Source organism: Lathamus discolor, chromosome 3 (genome assembly GCF_037157495.1).
Source record: "Lathamus discolor isolate bLatDis1 chromosome 3, bLatDis1.hap1, whole genome shotgun sequence".
NCBI lineage: Eukaryota > Metazoa > Chordata > Aves > Psittaciformes > Psittacidae > Lathamus > Lathamus discolor.
In genome coordinates, this window is record NC_088886.1 from 11,939,608 (window position 1) to 11,956,267 (window position 16,660).

Sequence of the window (16,660 nt, forward strand, 5' to 3'; positions counted from 1 at the left end):
TCACGTCCTGCAGCCACAGCATCCCTGTGTGCCCTGCCTTGTGCCGTTCCCAAGGGACTTGGAGGGACCAGGAGGTTCCTCAATGCCATGCAGGACAGGCAGGACTCAGCCAGCCCTCCCCAGGGCTGCAGCCTGGCCCATGGCCACAGGCGCTGCCTGTAGCTGGCAGCAAAGACTCGGGCAGTGATGGGCACATTTTTCACCCATGCTTCAGACGCATCCCGCAGCCCTCCCTGGGTGCTGGCTCTGCCTGCACATCCCGCGGTCCCATTCCCAGGGCAATGCAACCCCTGGTCCTTTCCTCTTGCCATGGAGCCTAAATTCAGCTGCCATGGCTGCAAAGGGGAATGACCTAAACAACACCACCGAGTCCTGCTCAGCCCTGTCTCTGATGCCCCCAGCTCCCACTGCAATCTCCAGCCATGGCCAGCATCAGGGAGGTGTGACCAGCCTGGAGTTCCCTGTTCCCTGCCTCTGACAACCCCAATCCATCATGGGGAGGGCTCAGCTGTGTGGGCCCATGCTGGGGTATTTAGGGGAAGAGGCACCAACACTGGGTGCAGGCAGGTGTGGAAAGAGCAGGGTTGCTGTCGGGTGAACCTGCTGATGGGCCATAGAACTTGGGGTGGGAGCAAGTGCATGTGCCCAGGCCCTGCAGCCTGGACAGTGTTGGGAGCCCCAGGTCTCCTCAGTTTAGCCAGCAGCCACTGAGGGAAGGTGCGAGGTGCAGGGCTGAGCCACGATGACCATCTCCTACACACTGAAAGTTGCCAACTCCCGCTTTGGAGGTTTCTCCAAGCTGCTCTTCCGCTGGAAGGGCAGCATCTACAAGCTGCTGTACAAGGAGTTCATCGTCTTCGTGGTGCTGTACGCCATGCTCAGCATCATCTACCGGTGAGCAGGGTCGGGGTGTTGGTTGTGTCTGCTCCATGCTGACCCATTGGGGTGTGCAGAGGTGCCCCACTGGTCATGGACTGGGGTCCCTGCAGGGAGGGGAAAAGCCCAAGGGATGTCCCCAGGGAAGTTGGGGTTGGGCAGGGGAGGGCAAGCAGAATGGGAATCAGGCAATGGTTTCTCATAGAGGTCCAAGGCAGAGCCCCAGCCCCACCACTCGTGCCTGACCCCACTGCATGTCTCTGACCACACTGCATGTCCCTGACCCTGCTCCATGTCCCTGACCCACTGTAACTCTGTTGCAGGCAGCTGCTGACCGAGGAGCAGAAGCGCCTCTTTACCAAAGTGGCTCAATATTGCAATCGCTCCACGGACCTCATCCCCATGTCTTTCGTCCTAGGTATGAGTCCCTCCCCTGAGCACAGGAGTTGGGCTCCCCTGCTCCCCCTTGGTGCTGGTGGCTTAAGACACATCCTAACCCCACACCAAAACATCCCTTGGACACCATTGGTTGGGGGATGTTGGGGTCTGGCACCCCAGGGATGGCACTTGGCTTCCAGACCCACCAACCACAGCTCCCTGGCCCAGGGAGGCCAGTGGGAGGCTGTGATTTCCCCTGGCATGCCCTGCACCCTCCTCCCCCTGCCCAGGAAAGGGGCACCTTATCTACAACACATAGAATCATAGAATGGTTTGGGTCGGAAAGGACCTTAAGATCATCCAGTTCCAATGCCCCTGCCATGGGCAGGGACACCTCGCACTAGCCCATGTCACCCAAGGCTCTGTCCAACCTGGCCTTGAACACTGCCCTGGCCTTGAACACATGCCCTGAGCCACCTGCACCCAGGATAGGGAAGAGCCAGGGACATCCCCACCTCCATCCATGGGAAGGGCAGCCCAGTGGGAAGTATGCTGTGCGCTTTATCTCCTGGCCACAGATAAATCTATCACTCCTGGAAACGTGGCAGCTCTCGTGGCACGGGCTCATCCTCACCTTGTCCCATTGCCCGGCCGCTCTGAGCCCCTGTCTGTCGGTGCAGGTTTTTATGTGACCCTGATCGTGAACCGGTGGTGGGCCCAGTACACCAGCATCCCCCTGCCCGACCAGCTCATGTGCGTCATCTCCAGCAACGTCCACGGCACGGACGAGAGGGGCCGGATCCTGCGGCGCACCCTCATCCGCTATGCCAACCTGTCCGCAGTGCTCATCCTGCGCTCTGTCAGCACCAGGGTGCTCAAGCGCTTCCCCACCATGGGCCATGTGGTGGAAGCGGGTGAGGACTTAAACCCTGGGGGTAATGGTTTGTAATGTGGGGTGAGGGTTGGGGTCCACAGACGTGTCCCTGTCACCAGGAGGGTGAGCTGGGGATCCTTAGCAGCATCCCTGTCCTAAACAGTCCCACACACAGGGTGGCACCCCTGCATGGATACTCAGTGCCAAAGAGCCTCATGTCCCCTCTGCCTAGAGCCTATCTCCTGGTGCTTTAGTTTCACCTGGAAAAGCCTGTGTTCCCGTTGGGGACAGTCCCCAAAAGGGCTCTCCGCTGTCGACATGGGAGCCTCTTCTCTGCCACAGGCTTCATGACACAGGATGAGAGCAAGAAGTTCGAGAGCCTCCACTCCGACTTCAACAAGTACTGGATCCCTTGCGTGTGGTTCACCAACCTGGCTGCCCAGGCCAGGCAGGATGGCCGCATCCGCGATGACGTGGCCCTCCGCCTGCTCATGGATGTGAGTTGGCACCAGGGATGCGGGAAGGACCAGGTTCTGTGGAGGGCTCACACAAAGCCCTGGTCGCCCGTCCTTGTCCTCTCTGCCCAGGAGCTGAATCTCTACCGGGCCAAGTGCAGCATGTTGTTCCATTACGACTGGATCAGCATCCCCTTGGTGTACACACAGGTGGGTACCCACGCACCCCATGGGCATCAGGAGCTCAGATCCCAGCTCCTTCCACCCCACAATGGCAGAGGAGCCCCACAGACTCCTCCCTCCACTCTGATGGGGAGCACTTTACTCTCTTATTGAATTGGGTGGCACAGCCACTGGTTCACAGCCCTGAGGGATGTGCAGGAGCCCAGTTTTTGCCTTAAGCCCATGAGAGCATCAGTGACCGGCTGAGCTCTCGTATCCTCACTTCTCCTGTGCCAAGCATCCCTGCTGGCTGCCACCCTCACCGTGGCTGACCCTTGCTCCCTGCAGGTGGTCACCATCGCTGTCTATTCCTTCTTTGCCTTCTGCCTCATCGGGCGGCAGTTCCTGGAGCCACTAGAGCCAGGGCAGGAGGGGGACCTGGACATGTACATCCCCCTCTCCACCCTCCTCCAGTTCTTCTTCTATGCTGGCTGGCTGAAGGTGAGACATGGACAGGCTTTGCTTTACGGGTTGGGGTGGCCCTGAGCACCCCATGTCATCGCTGGCTACCCCTGGGGACACATCCTTTGTCCCAGCCATCACACTGGGGCACCATGGAGCTCCAGATCTGCACATTTCATGTGCCCCATGGGTGGATCAAGGGATGGAGAGCACCATGGGAAGGTGTCCCTGTCCTTGATGCCCTCACCCCCTTGCTCCTCAGGTTGCAGAGCAGATCATTAACCCCTTTGGAGAAGACGATGACGACTTTGAGACCAACAAGCTGATAGACAGGAACCTGCAGGTGGGTCCCGCCCCAGCTTATGCTGTGTGTGGCTGCTGAAATCAGGGCAAAGGAAGCTCCCTGTGCACAGGGACAGCTTCTGGCCACACACGTCCTTGTCCAAAGTAGATCCCCACGCAGGGAAGCAGGACTGCACCTTGTCCTTCCATCCCTGTCCCTCTGTGTATCTACTCCCCACGGCTGAATCAGCACCCCCAAGGGACACTCAGCAGCCTGGCACTGCTGCTCAGCCCCTCACTTCTGAAAACAGCATTCAGAAGAGGAAAACCCCAAATGCAGCCAAGAGATGGGCCCGGAGCCTCTCTTACCCCTTGCAGAGCCCAGCCCTACCGCTGCCAGCTTGGCACCAGGAACAGCATCTGCATCCCTCATGTCCTCGCAAAGCCACCCCTGTCCCATGCTTTTGCTGTGCCCAGGTGTCCCTGCTCTCGGTGGATGACATGTACCAGAACCTGCCCCCAGCCGTGAAGGACAAATACTGGAATGAATCCACAGCTCAGCCCCCCTACACCACAGCCACAGCTGCTGAGACCTTGAAGCCCTCCTTCCTGGGCTCCACCTTCGACATGCGGTGAGTGAATGGGGATGGAGAAGAAGGGGGAGTGCTTCAGTGTGGCAACGGCACAAACAGGTTGTCCCCCCCAGGCCCTGTTATAGAGATCAAACAGCAAATCCCCCCTGGATTGCCCAGCCCCTGCAGGATGCATTGGGTGATGGATGTGCTGGTGGGGCAGGGATGTGGCCTCCTGGGGCTGCTCCCTGCATTGGGGTGGAGGCAGCAAGTGGTGCTGCGGCGGATGGCAGCCTGTCCCCGTCACCCCGCAGCATGTGTGAGGACACGGAGCAGAGCCAGCCCATGGAGGCCTCGCCGGCTGTGCCGCGCACCCAGACACCTCTGCTCAGCCGCTTCTTCACTGCTGCATCCCCCGCCATCAGCATCAAACACTTGGGCCGGGGTCCCCAAGGTCACCCCCACCTGCAGCAGCCCCGGGCGGATGGTGGCTTCCCCTCCCTGCATCCCAGCCATGATGGGGACCCTGAGGCTGTGACCTGCATCGAGGAGGAGATGGAGGATGAGAGCTGGGTCAGTGAACCCCCCATGGCTGGTGGCCACCTGGAGGGGAACAGGCCACTGGAAGCCTCTGAAATACAGAGGAAGGAGCTGCCACTGGTCCAGGTGAAGGCACCGTCCAGTGATGACATTGGGGCTGATGAACAAGAGGCCTGGGAGCACTAAGGCTGCCCCAAAAGCATCCCTTTTCCTGAGGCAGAATAGCTGCCCCCACCCCAAGGTACTCCTCAGACAGCCCCTTCAGATTCCCTGTCCAGAAGCAGGACATTGCTGCCCAGCCCTGAGACAAGATGTGTCCCCAGGTTGATGGGGAATTCCTGGTGGGTCTGGGATAACAGCCTCAACACTTGGTGTTAGCCCCAAAACTGCAGGATTCAGCCCATCTGAGTGATGATGCTCCTGGCTTGCTGGCCAGGCTCACTCCCTGCTCCCATGGCAGGGGATGGGGACAACCCACACCCCAGGCAAGGGATGGGATGAGGGCAATTAGTCTTGTGGAAAACCAACACCGTGATGGGTATGTCCCCTAACTAATAAAGTTACTGCCAGTCTCAGCTTTGAGTTTCTTCCTTGTTGGTAGGAGTCACCCCCAGCCGTGAGACAGCAGGGACACCGCATTTATCCACAAAGTGGGTGAACTGGATTTTATCCATTCTATTTTTGTATTTAATGTGCTTGTATTTATGCATTCTTCTGGGGCAAAAAAGGCACAGCCCCAGCGACTGACAGCAGTGATGGTGGCGGGGTATTAGACCAAGTGATACCGTCAGAAAAACCCCAGACTGATGCTTTCAGCCCCTGTAGGATTCCTGCGCTCAGAAACGTGTTTCTCCTGAGAATATCAGCAGAGCTGTTAAAGACTTCCCTTTCCTGTAAGCCTCCCTTTCCAAAAGCCACTTTTCCTTTAAAGCTCCCATTTTCCCACAGCAAACCAGCCTCAATGCTCTTTTGCTACCCTCCAGGCTACTGCAGGATTCGTTGAAGGGTAACCACGAGGTTATTTTCTGGGTCAGACCATGTCCTGTGAAAATACCCCCAAGTTAATACTGCGTGGAGCTGAGCGAGCCACTCAGCAGCAAGGAGCAGCACTCAGGATGATGAGTGACCTCACTTGGGTTATGCTGCTGGTTGCTCATTGCATAATTCAGAAGTGGGCAAGGTCCTCAGATCAGGCTTTGTCACCTCATAAACCCAGCCAGACTAAAGCTGTGCTTAACCCCAGCCCATCTCTTCCTGGCTCAGTGCACGGCAGGGTTGCCTCCTCCAGGTGGGTAAATCCCTGTGCACATCCATGGGGCTACACCAAGGCCAGACCAGAAGCCATACATCCTGTAGTCAAGCCACATAGCCTGTAGCACCATGGGAGCCAGCTGCCACCATCCCATTCCCGTGTCACACCTACAGCACGGCTGGAGCAGGCAATAGGTGCTGCTTTCATTCCCACAGGTTCCTGCCCTTGGCAGCTGTGTTTTTCAGAGCAATAACTTCATAAGCAGCGTGCACTGATGAATTAGTCATAATCCTGCTCATCAGGAGACAGGTTTACAGCTCCTGCACTGACACGGAATTGGCACTCGCTCCGTAAGCATCAGTTTCTCCATGTGTACAAAGTCCTGCAGAAACACCATGAATCCTGTTTGCATTCTATGGAGGGAAGAAACAGCAGCCGTGACACATCCCCCTTAGGCACCCTTTATCACCTCTGCCCCACCTCTCTGGAAAGCAGGCGTTGCTGGAGAGCAGGGAAAAGTTTACCCCAGATCACTATGGAGAAGGAATGTGGTTGTGCAAACTTCCCACCCAGCCCACGTCCCGCTGCCAGCACTCCAAAGGCATTGCTGGGCATGGCTCTGCTGTCAGTGCCCACACCGGCACAGATCCAAGCCACATGTGCCCACCATGGCATAACCACGCTGCTGCAGCCACCCAGGAAACAGGTACTGTCTGCTGGTGTGGTTGGTGTGCGTCTCCATCTTCAGCCCAGACCCACCCTCGGCTTCCTGCCAGCAAGGCAGGATGAACCCATGCTGCTAGGGACACCCCAGCCCGCCAGCACCTCCTGCTGCCACACACAGCAGCTGGGGCAGAAAGCCACAGGTAAAACTTACAAAAAATAGCAAACACAAGCTCTTTGTGGGGCAGACAGTCTGCATTTTAAGGCATTAGAGACATGGGCTCTCCATGGGGGAGAGTGCTGGCTCTTGCACTTGGGCCACAACGACCCCATACAATGCTCCAGGTTTGGGAGAACAGTGGCTGAGAAGCTGCCTGGTAGGAAAAGACCTGGGGGTGCTGTTGATGGCTGCTGAACATGAGCCAGCTTGTGCCCCAGCAGCCAAGAAGTCCAACAGCATCCTGCCCTGTATCAGCAACAGTGTGGCCAGCAGGGTCAAGGCTGTGATCATCTCCCTTTACTCTGCATTAGTGAGGCTGCACCTTGAATCCTGTGTTCAGTTCTGGGCCCCTCATTGCAAGAGACATTGAGGTGCTGGAGCGGGTCTAGAGAAAGGCCACAAAGCTGGTGAAGGGTCTGGAGCACGTCTGACAAGGAACAACTGAGGGAACTGGGGTTGTTTAGTCTGGAAAAGGCTCAGGGGGAACCATATCACTCTCTACAGCTACTTGAAAGGAGGATGGAGGGGAGGTGGCTGGTCTCTTCTCCCAAGTAACAAGCAATAGGATGAGGTAACAGCCTCAGGTTGCACCAGGGAAGATTTAGAATGGACATTAGGAACAATTTCTTCCCCAAAAGAGCAACCAGGCACTGCAACAGGCTGCCCAGCGAGGTGGTGGAATCACCATCCCTGTAAGTGTTCAAAAACCGTGTAGATGAGGTCCTCAGTGACATGGTTTAGCAGTGGACCTGGCAATCCTGAGGTAATCAATGGACTTGATCTTAAAGGTCTTTCCCAACCTAGTTGATTCTATGATTTCAGAGCTGAAAATGGTGAAGCTGGGGCTGCAGGCAGCCTGCTTTACACGGTAACATTAATTATGTTATATAATTAAGGTTTCTGTAATATACAAGCAGTGTGAAGCATGCAACGTGCACACTCAGCAGGCGTAAGATGTGTGAGCCTGGCCTTTCCCTGCAGCCCCAGGATCAGCCTTTTAGATGGGCTCCCAACTTCACCCTGATACCTGCTGTCCTGGGTTCAGCAGTAGCAGTCATTTTTCTCCTTAGTAGCTAGTGCAGTGCTATGTTTTCATTTTTTGGCCTGGGAGCAGTGCTGATAACGCCGATGTTTTCAGTTGCTGCTCAAATGTTTGGTCTGGCCAAGGACTTTCTGAGCCTCATGCTCTGTCACGGAGGAGGGGAGGCCGGGAGGAAGCAGAGACAGGACACCTGACCCAAACTGACCAAAGAGGTATTCCATACCACAGCACAGCATGCCCAGGATGTAACGGGGAGTGACGCAGAAGGGCTGGGAGGACTGGAGGGTTGGACAAGGTATCGGTTGGTTCTCGGCTGGGGGGAGTGGGGTGAGTTATTGGTCGGCTGGTGTTGAGGTGTTGTATTTTTTCCTCTTGTTATTTCCTTTATCATTACTATCATTGGTGGTAGCAGTAGGGATTTGTGTTATACCTTAGTTACTAAACTGTTCTTATCTCAACCCATGGGAGTTGCATTCATTTCGATTCTCCTCTCCGTCCCTCCAGGAGCAGGGGGAGGGCAAGAAGGGGGGGGAGTAAGTGAACGAGGTTTGTGGTTGGGTTTAAACCACGACACCTACACACATCATTTCACAATTAGAAGCAGGACTCCATCGTGCAAGCTTTCATTAAAAACATCAATTCCAAGGAATGACACGAAAGGCACTAAAACATCCAGAAAAGCTTTTGCTCATCACTGCTTTTCAACCCCAGCACAAGTGACAGGGCAGAAAGCTGGAGGTTGTACCCAGCTTTCGAAAGGGACAGACCATGGCGAGAGCCTGACCCTTCTGCTTGAAGGAGTTTCTCTTGCACTGCAATGAGACCAAGAAGGTCAGGGAAAGGCCAGTTGGTCACTGAGCAGTGCAGCAAGTGTGGTTAAAAGACCCTCCCCTCCTGAGTCAGCAGGGCCTGTTCCCCCACTGACCCCACTCCAAAACCCCAAGCATGGCATGTGCTGACCTACGCAACAGGAAAATGGGGGGATACATGTGCCCAGCCAGGCTCTGGCAGCACCCCATGGACATTTACACCTTCCTCCTGCTTGCAGATTTCCAGTAATGGAAATCCTCTATTTGTCCGAGTCTGACAGCTCTCCCACACCCACTTGGTCCATGAAGTCACTGTCCTAGAACCCAGGGAAATGTTTCAGTTGAGAGCATACAGGGTCAGAGCTCGCCTGAAGACACACAGGCACTCAGGGATTCCAGGAGATCCTTCTTCTTTCCATTTTACAGGCAGGAGGAGCTACGCAAGCCCCCTCCACCCTGCCCTAACAAATGAGCACACAACCCTTTACTGTAGGGCAGACTCCTGGTTTTATTCGTTCTCTCAGCAGAACAGTTTTTATTCATTTGCCTTTTCTGGCCTTGATCTTCCTCAAGTAGAACTCCAGTTCCTTGCCCTCCAACACGTAGCCATCAGCTCGGCCACACTGTCCAGGTCTGGAGGCAATGCAGGCTGCAAGGGAAGTCATCAGTTAAGTTTAACACTTCACCACCCCAGCAGATACACCAGCTGCAGGAAGCACTGCATTCAGTCTCTGTGCAAAAGCAGGGACCAGAAAGTTACCAGTAATGGATACACCAGTTCCTGTACCCCTAAGGTACCAACCGCGCTCCTGAACCTGCTCTGCTGGGCAGAGTTCCTAATGAAGTCCTCTTCAGATCTCCAAACTGTCATCGCTCAAATTCAGTAGCAGAACTGGACAACGGTCTCATCACCAGAAGACTTCAGAACACAGAACTATTTCTGTCTGAACTCAAACCTGGTCAAAGCTGTTCTGTGACTGCAGGACATTCTTCCGACAGTGCAGCCTGTAGGTCTTTTTACTTGTTTTGCAAGCCTCAAGCCCCATTATTTTTCTCAAAGGCCAACTAGGAGCCTGGCTGGGAATGTTGCCATTCAAGCTCCAGAAACAGATTTCCCCTTCTTGACAAAAAATCAACGTGTCTCCAGAAAAGGTACAAGAAAAGTTAAGACCCAAAAGATACTCCTGAAGATAAAGGGAACACCCTGCTGCCTTAACCCTGCAGTCAGCTTTATCACCGCAAGTAGAACTTTAAATGATCCAAAGATGAGGAATAAGACCTGCTCTGGTACCCCAATTCCCCTACCCCCATCCACATCAAGCTGCCAGGGACTCACCCAGCAGTTTTCCTTGCTGGAACTGCTCCTCAAGAATACTTGCAATCTTGGCATTCTTCTTTCGCTCATCGTATTTTTTCTGGATCTTCTTTGAGCGCTTCTTGTTCAAGATTTCCTCCTCTTCAGGAGTCTAAAAACAAGACCATAAGCAAAGACAAGGTTAAACATATGGCCAACTTCTGCTAATGCAGGTGGTCCCCACAAATACGAAGGAGACCCTTGTATTCTCAGCCTGTACTGTTCCACAAGTCATACCTGCCAGAGGCACAAATAGCTCACCCTCACAGAACCAGGTGCTGTGTTTCTTTTGAGGCTAAGAAATGCAATGTTGCTCACTAGAGTCACTGCTGACAAGAAGGCACAGCACCCTAGGGAAGGGTGCTCTTACGACTAAATGGAATTGCAAAGGTTTTCTTGATGAATTAATCCTCCAAGAAAAGGGAATGCTCTTTCCCTCTCCAGACATAATGGGAGCACTTGGGTGCGGTGAGTCCGGGCAGACAGGTTATGAGCTATCCCACTGCTGCTGAACTGCTCAGTGCTCAGGTAAGAAGTGCTTTGCTCTAAATGCAAGGAGACAGCCATAAGCTGAGGGCTACACATAGAGGTTTGAGCAACTTCTGTAAGTCTGGGATTTAGATCTTCAACAAATTACAATGAGTCTGGACAGTTTAAAGACAGTTAAAACAGTGCAGAAGTTCAGTTAGCAATCCACAAGCTTCTCAGCAAAGCCATCATTTCCCAGCACAATGACCTGACCTGCAAAGTCTTCCTCAGCATCATAAAGTGTCATCGCTCTCCCTTCAGTAGCAGAACTGGACAAGGGTATCATCATTAGAAGACCAAAGAGATTGACAGGCAGGTCCTTGTGCACAAACGGGTGCAATGCCTGAGAGAGTTCTGTGGTACTGGGCACTCCATGAACTGGGAATGGATGGGAATATAGCCCAGATAACCAATGCTGCCACTGATGGGTACCCAATCCTTGTCTGTTAGGCACTGCCTGCTCACCACAGCTAACTGCCTCTTCCCAGGCAGACTCCAGTCTGCAAGGAGGCCAAATGACCATCCAGACATACCAGTTTAGCACCCTTCTTGCGTCCAAGGGGCAAGGCATAGTGGGCTTCATACCACTGCCGGTATGGGGTGCTGTCAACCAGCACAATGCAGTTCTTCACCAGGGTCTTTGTCCGCACCAGTTCGTTGTTGGAAGCATTGTAGACGACATCGATGATTCTGGTTTTGCGAGTGCAGCCTTTCAAAAGAAGAGTATGAATTCAAACCTACAGGGATCAGACAACTGAGAATACAGTCCACAGGATCTCACACTCATCACCCCATCAAACATCCCCCAACTTCCCTGGCACTGAATTAAATTTGACTAATTAAAATGCATCTATTTTTCATCAGTCCAACTTCCCGTTGTTGCTAGGACAACGCCTGGAAACCTATTAATCCCAGGATGAAACACCGGCATCTGTAGCCTTGCTGGAGCTCATCTCAAATAAAACTAAGCACTGCTAAAAACTAAATTTCTGGACTGGAAAATGCCTCAGCAGAGGCCAACTAACCACACACATGGTTCAAACCTGTTTGTCCTTACTAGAATTACTGAATTAAGCTGTGTTGAATGGAATTGCTCTGCAACACATACTAGAAACTGTTTTTATAGGATGAGGGTTTGGGTAAATTGAGAGGGGAAACTGGTGTTTTCACCCTTTAAGGCCCACTTGAAGCATTCATTCTTAGCTACTAGATTTGAAGAAGTTGCCTGCCTGGGAGATACAACCCTGCACATGCGCAAAGGTCAGGCACAAGGTGGGTTCTTTCCTGTTCACTCATGTACCTCATCCTTGTTCTGCAAGGAACACTCACGTCTCTTTGCTTCTGCTGTACTGCCTATGAGCAACAGCACTTTTCACTGTTCAGACAATGCTCCGTGCTGACCAAGAAAAAACCATGTCCTTTCACCCTTACACCACCCTTCTTCCTGCTGGTTTGACCATCATACTGAGTAATGCTGAACAGGCCAGGCTCAAGTTGTATAGTTTCAGTCTGCAATTAAAGAAAACCCACCTTGCATCAAACTTACCTTACAGCAGACACCCCCCCCCTTGCTTCACTGCTTCCCACTTCTGCTTAGTAAAGCAAGATTGTGAATTAAACTGCATGTGCTGATGTAATATTGTTCCAGGGGAAACCCTTCCAAGAAAAAATCCTCAACGCCTTACTCTGTTTGTACATGATCACCTAACTTCTAGTAAGTGCTCATCAATAAACAAAAAGAAAGTTGCATTTATGAAGAACTACTTGTATTTAGGCGTTTTGATCCTCTGGCCAGTAAAAAGGTAATGCAAGCATGTCACTCAGTGTAACTATGACACTCCTATCACGGTGAATTTAGAAGACATCCAAGTCTCCTAAGGCCACATAAGGTCAAAGTTATCATCACTATGCATGCTCTTTCAGACCCAGCACTGCAAGCTCCATGATCTTCAAACCCAGCCTAAAAATCCATGCTTACACTATTGTCCCTCTATTCTGCAGCAGTACCAGAAACCAGCACAGCTGTAGTAGACTTTTCCTTTCCAACACATCAGGTTCATGATGTACTTACATTCCGATCCCCAGGAGAAGTTGCCAACATCCAACCGTAGGGCACGGTACTTCTTATTTCCACCACGAACTCTCACTGTATGAATCCGGCGTGGACCAATCTACAGTGGGGAAACAAACACCAGGGTGGTGCTGGTGCTGGAACGCTGCACAGCTCACACAAGAGCCCAGCCAACTCCTAACCCCAAAGGCAATGTGGTCAGTGTAACTATGACAAACCCCAGCACTGGCAGACACAGTAAATGACCAAAACGGTCTGTTGCATCTACCTAAGGTGAAAGCTTCATCACTCCAATTGCCTCTTCCTGCAAAAAAGTACTGCTGCTTTTCACTGGCATAGGGGAAAATACCACCTTTTAAAGGAGTGACGGACATTTAACCAGTCACAAAACACAGTGTATACTTAAGCCGCTAACAGCACACAACCAGCAACCCGAGTCTGAAAGCACAACTACTGATCATCCTCCCCTAACCACCTACCTTCGTGTTGGCAGGAGGTCGCCCCAACTCATACTTCCTCTTCTTGTGGTAGGGCTTCCTCTTGCCCCCAGTCTTGCGACGCTTATGCCAGTTGTCCCTGGAGATACCTGAATGGAGAGCAGCACGGTCAGAAGATGATGGCAAGGAGCCCACCTGGCCACGGCAGGGCACGGTTCTGAGTCCTCAGCTCTCCAAGGTTGGTATCCGCACAGTGCACTCGGCCTTATGCAGCAGTTAGAGAAGCTTCATCATTGATACTCAGATCCTCCCTCCCAGCAGGGCTGTACAAAGCAGACTGGCTCCAGCATGTCTGATGAGTGTCCCCTTTGGAAAGCAGCCTCCAAACCTACCCTGTCTGCTGGGCACGCTATGCAAAGCATCCCATCCCAAGCTGCCAGGCACACTATAGCAAACATTCCATGCTATCCACTAGGTCTGGCGTACCCTTTATGGGAAGCAACCCCCATCCCACCTGTACACTGAGCCCGAACAAGAGATGCTCCATCTCAAGCCTGTATCTCCAGGCAGTATCTCCCCAGAGAACCCCACCTCCCAGGTCCCCTACAAAGCCCTGCCAACTTGCGAAGCCCTTCCCAAGGTCACCCCACAGCCCTCCTCCGTTCCCCCCCAGGAAGCCACCCCACCTCATCCGCAGGATTCACTGCGGAGGACGCACACACCGACCTCAGCGCTTAGGACCTGCAGGGATCCAAAGCGAAACCGTCAGCCCGCCCCCCCTCCGCCCCAGTCGCCATGTTGGGCCTAGGCACCCTCCTGCCGTCAGCGGCTCGGCGCCGTCGCGGCCGCCAACGATGAGGGGCGCGGCAGGGTGGCGGCACCCGCCGCTGTCACCCGGTAGGGGACAGGGGCGGGCAGCGGCGGCGCGGCGAGCAGATGGCGGCGGATGGCGGGCGGGCGCGGCAGCGGCCTCTACTCACCCATGGTGCGGCACCGGCGCAAAGAGGAGGGGCGGTGCCTCCGGGGGCGGTTTGGCGGGGCGAGCTCTCGCGAGGCACTTGCGTCACGGCGCCGCCAGCGTCGGGAGCGCGCCGTTGCCTAGCGACGCGGCGGGGATGGGGAGGGGGCGATGGCGAGGCCCAGCCTCAGCCCGTGTCAGCGCTGGGGCACCGGCGGCAACGCGGGATCCAGCCTCGGACCGGGAGGGACAGAGCGGAGCGTGGTCGGGGGCTCGACTGCCGCAGGTCCACCCCTCCTGCCCCGCGGGGCACCTCACGAACGGCTCCGGCCCGGCCGGAGGAGCAGCACCACAGAGTCCCCCGGGCTGCGGCTGCGCTCGGCAGAGCAGGCGGCGGCGCCTCATCATCATGCGGGTCATGGAGTCACAGAGTGGTTTGGGTTGGAAGGGACCTCAAAGCTCCCCCAGCTCCAAACCCCTGCCATGGGCAGGGACACTTCCGCTAGAGCAGGTTGCTCCAAGCCCCTGTGTCCAACCTGGCCTTGAACACTGCCAGGGATGGGGCAGCCACAGCTCCTCTGGGCACCCTGTGCCAGCGCCTCAGCACCCTCACAGGGAAGAACTTCTGCCGAAGAGCTCATCTCCGTCTCCCCTCTGTCAGCTCAAAGCCATTTCCCCTTGTCCTGTCACTATGTGTCCCTGTAAAAAGACCCTCTCCAGATTTCTTTTATCCCTCTTTAGTACTGGAAGGCTGCTCTAATGTCTCCCTGGAGCCTTCTCCAGGCTGAACAAGCCCAGCTCCCTCAGCCTCTCTCCATAGCAGAGATGCTCCAGTCCTCTGGACTCGCTCAAACGGGTCCACATCCTTCCCATATTGATGCCGCAGAGCTGCACACAGTACTGCACGTGGGGCCTCATGACAGCGGAGCAGAGGGGAAAAGTCCCCTCCCTCAACCTGCTGCTCACGCTCCTGATGCGGCGCAGCTCAGGGTTAGTGTCTGCGCTGTGAGCTCACACATGCTCATGTTTGAGCTTGTCCTCCTCCGGAGGGCCGCCCTGAGTCCGTTCTCCGCCCCATTGCATTACTATTCAGCTTGATTTGCAAACCCAGGGTGCACTGCGGGTCAGCCCCGCGAGCACGGTCGTTCTTTCCGCCCCCCCGCCGGGCCGCCGCGGTCCGGGCGCAGGACCGAGCAGTGTACGCCGCCGGAGAGGACCGGGCCGGGCCGCAGCGGCGGGTATCGGGCAGGAGTTGTTGGGTCGCTGTGTGCTGCAGAGCGACAGCCGCGGGAGGCTGCGTGTGCGCGGTGGGCTTAGAGCATACTCTGGTTTCTCTTCAGATCGTATAAATCTTTCGCCTTTTACTAAAGATTTCCGTGGAGAGGAACAAGCACGAGTGTCGAGGAATTTTTTGAGGCTCCGCTTCGGCGGAGCTGACCCTATCCTGGTTAAAGACAGAACGAGCGCGTTACACAGTAACTGTGTGATCAGCGCACGGAATGCTACAGTTTCCCAGCCGGTGTCGCAGTGGTGTGAACTGCGGGAAAGCTCACGGGAAGGGCGCTGGTCGAGGAGCGGCTGGCGGTTGTTTTGATGTACATCGCTTATCGTGCTTGGGTTTCGTTTCTCTGTATTGTTTTCCTTGCAACTGGTTACATCGTTCTCAGCTCGTTTGAATTATTGCGCTTACATCTCAACCCATAACTTTCGCACTTCTACCCTTCCTGTTCTTCCCCGCACCATGCGGGGTGGGAGGGACCAAACAAGTGGGTTGTGTGGTGGGTGCTCGGTACCGGCCGGGGTAACCCCGCACGGGGAGACACACGCTCTGATCGGTGCGCGGATGAGAGGGGGGATCGGGATAGGCGGAGCTGAGCTCGGCCCCGTCTGCCTGCCCAAAACCGCCTCATTGAACAACCTGCTCTAGTGGATGGTGTCCCTGCCCATGGCAGGGGGCTGGAACTGGATGAGCTTTAGGGTCCCCCGCAACCCAACCCAGTCTGTGAGCCTCTGATTCACTATCATGCGCCTCATCAGCATTCCGTTAATTTGCATACCCAGAGCGCACCGCGGCAGCGCGGCGCTGCCCGGCGCCGCCGGTGTCCGCTGCTGCGGCCGGTCCGAGCTGTTCGGGTCTGCACGGCTCCGGTGGTCGCAGCGGGGTCACGCCAGCAGCCACAGCTCCGGGAAGGGGCAGGTATCGCCCTGAGCTATGTGTCGCGGGGCAGGCGGGCGGTGTGGCGGGGCAGAAGGACAAGGCATACTCTGGTTTCTCTTCAGATCGTATAAATCTTTCGCCTTTTACTAAAGATTTCCGTGGAGAGGAACAAGCACGAGTGTCGAGGAATTTTTTGAGGCTCCGCTTCGGCGGAGCTGACCCTATCCTGGTTAAAAAAAAAGAACTAAAGCGTTTCTGCCGCTAGCCGCACGGTGTTACCCAGCGCACCCCACTGCCCCCCTAGGGCTCCCCGATCCGCCCGCAGCAGCTCCGCAGCGCAGGATGTGCCGCTGGCCCCCCACTTTCCGTGAAGCGCTATTAGCGGTTGGTGCCTCTTCCAGCCCTACCCGGCACCGGGACCCGCCGTACCCCGAGCGGCCGCTCGGTAACGGAGCCGATCTCACACCCCCAGCATGGCAATAGGGGTGGTGCGAGTCCCGGGGCACGCCGGGAGCTGTAGGCAGCGCAGAGCACGCTGGGAGATGTAGTCCTTCCGCCAGCGTCTCC

At 55.1% G+C, this 16,660-nt stretch overlaps 2 protein-coding genes and 7 non-coding genes across 9 annotated transcripts; 3 read left to right on the forward strand and 6 right to left on the reverse strand.

Moving 5' to 3' along the window:
• Positions 1–742: 742 nt before the first annotated feature.
• Positions 743–4,125, forward strand: BEST4 (bestrophin 4). The gene is made up of 8 exons (XM_065672579.1): positions 743–894; positions 1,200–1,294; positions 1,935–2,168; positions 2,471–2,625; positions 2,716–2,793; positions 3,094–3,246; positions 3,470–3,550; positions 3,967–4,125. Exons 1-8 carry the CDS (start codon positions 743–745, stop codon positions 4,123–4,125), a joined length of 1,107 nt encoding a protein of 368 aa, XP_065528651.1.
• A 4,390-nt stretch (positions 4,126–8,515) lies between these two features.
• On the reverse strand, positions 8,516–8,645 carry LOC136012421 (small nucleolar RNA SNORA35). Its single transcript, XR_010611720.1, has one exon. It is a non-coding gene; the product is annotated as a small nucleolar RNA SNORA35 (small nucleolar RNA).
• Positions 8,646–9,070: 425 nt separating this feature from the next.
• RPS8 (ribosomal protein S8) lies at positions 9,071–14,070 on the reverse strand. The gene is made up of 6 exons (XM_065673509.1): positions 13,958–14,070; positions 13,020–13,126; positions 12,541–12,640; positions 11,003–11,178; positions 9,924–10,053; positions 9,071–9,236 (listed from the first exon to the last, which is right to left on the reverse strand). Exons 1-6 carry the CDS (start codon positions 13,959–13,961, stop codon positions 9,127–9,129), a joined length of 627 nt encoding a protein of 208 aa, XP_065529581.1. The 5' UTR covers positions 13,962–14,070; the 3' UTR covers positions 9,071–9,126.
• Positions 9,434–9,505, reverse strand: LOC136012407 (small nucleolar RNA SNORD38). Its single transcript, XR_010611706.1, has one exon. It is a non-coding gene; the product is annotated as a small nucleolar RNA SNORD38 (small nucleolar RNA).
• LOC136012405 (small nucleolar RNA SNORD38) lies at positions 10,692–10,764 on the reverse strand. The gene has a single exon (XR_010611704.1). It is a non-coding gene; the product is annotated as a small nucleolar RNA SNORD38 (small nucleolar RNA).
• LOC136012409 (small nucleolar RNA SNORD46) lies at positions 12,733–12,836 on the reverse strand. The gene has a single exon (XR_010611708.1). It is a non-coding gene; the product is annotated as a small nucleolar RNA SNORD46 (small nucleolar RNA).
• Positions 13,196–13,280, reverse strand: LOC136012403 (small nucleolar RNA SNORD55/SNORD39). The gene has a single exon (XR_010611702.1). It is a non-coding gene; the product is annotated as a small nucleolar RNA SNORD55/SNORD39 (small nucleolar RNA).
• Positions 14,071–15,255: 1,185 nt separating the features above from the next.
• LOC136012473 (U5 spliceosomal RNA) lies at positions 15,256–15,370 on the forward strand. Its single transcript, XR_010611774.1, has one exon. It is a non-coding gene; the product is annotated as a U5 spliceosomal RNA (small nuclear RNA).
• An 825-nt stretch (positions 15,371–16,195) lies between these two features.
• LOC136012474 (U5 spliceosomal RNA) lies at positions 16,196–16,310 on the forward strand. The gene has a single exon (XR_010611775.1). It is a non-coding gene; the product is annotated as a U5 spliceosomal RNA (small nuclear RNA).
• Positions 16,311–16,660: the final 350 nt, after the last annotated feature.

What these genes read in the sequence shown, in the direction of transcription:
- BEST4 (XM_065672579.1), top strand. Translation starts at nt 743, where the DNA reads ATGACCATCTCCTACACACTGAAAGTTGCCAACTCCCGCTTTGGAGGT. An exon ending in ATGCTCAGCATCATCTACCG is followed by an intron (nt 895 to 1,199) that starts GTGAGCAGGGTC and finishes ACTCTGTTGCAG; the next exon opens with GCAGCTGCTGACCGAGGAGC. An exon ending in GGGCCATGTGGTGGAAGCGG is followed by an intron (nt 2,169 to 2,470) that starts GTGAGGACTTAA and finishes TCTCTGCCACAG; the next exon opens with GCTTCATGACACAGGATGAG.
- RPS8 (XM_065673509.1), bottom strand. An exon ending in GCAAGAAGGGTGCTAAACTG is followed by an intron (nt 10,054 to 11,002) that starts GTATGTCTGGAT and finishes TCTTGTTTTTAG; the next exon opens with ACTCCTGAAGAGGAGGAAAT. An exon ending in CCAGCAAGGAAAACTGCTGG is followed by an intron (nt 9,237 to 9,923) that starts GTGAGTCCCTGG and finishes CTTCCCTTGCAG; the next exon opens with CCTGCATTGCCTCCAGACCT.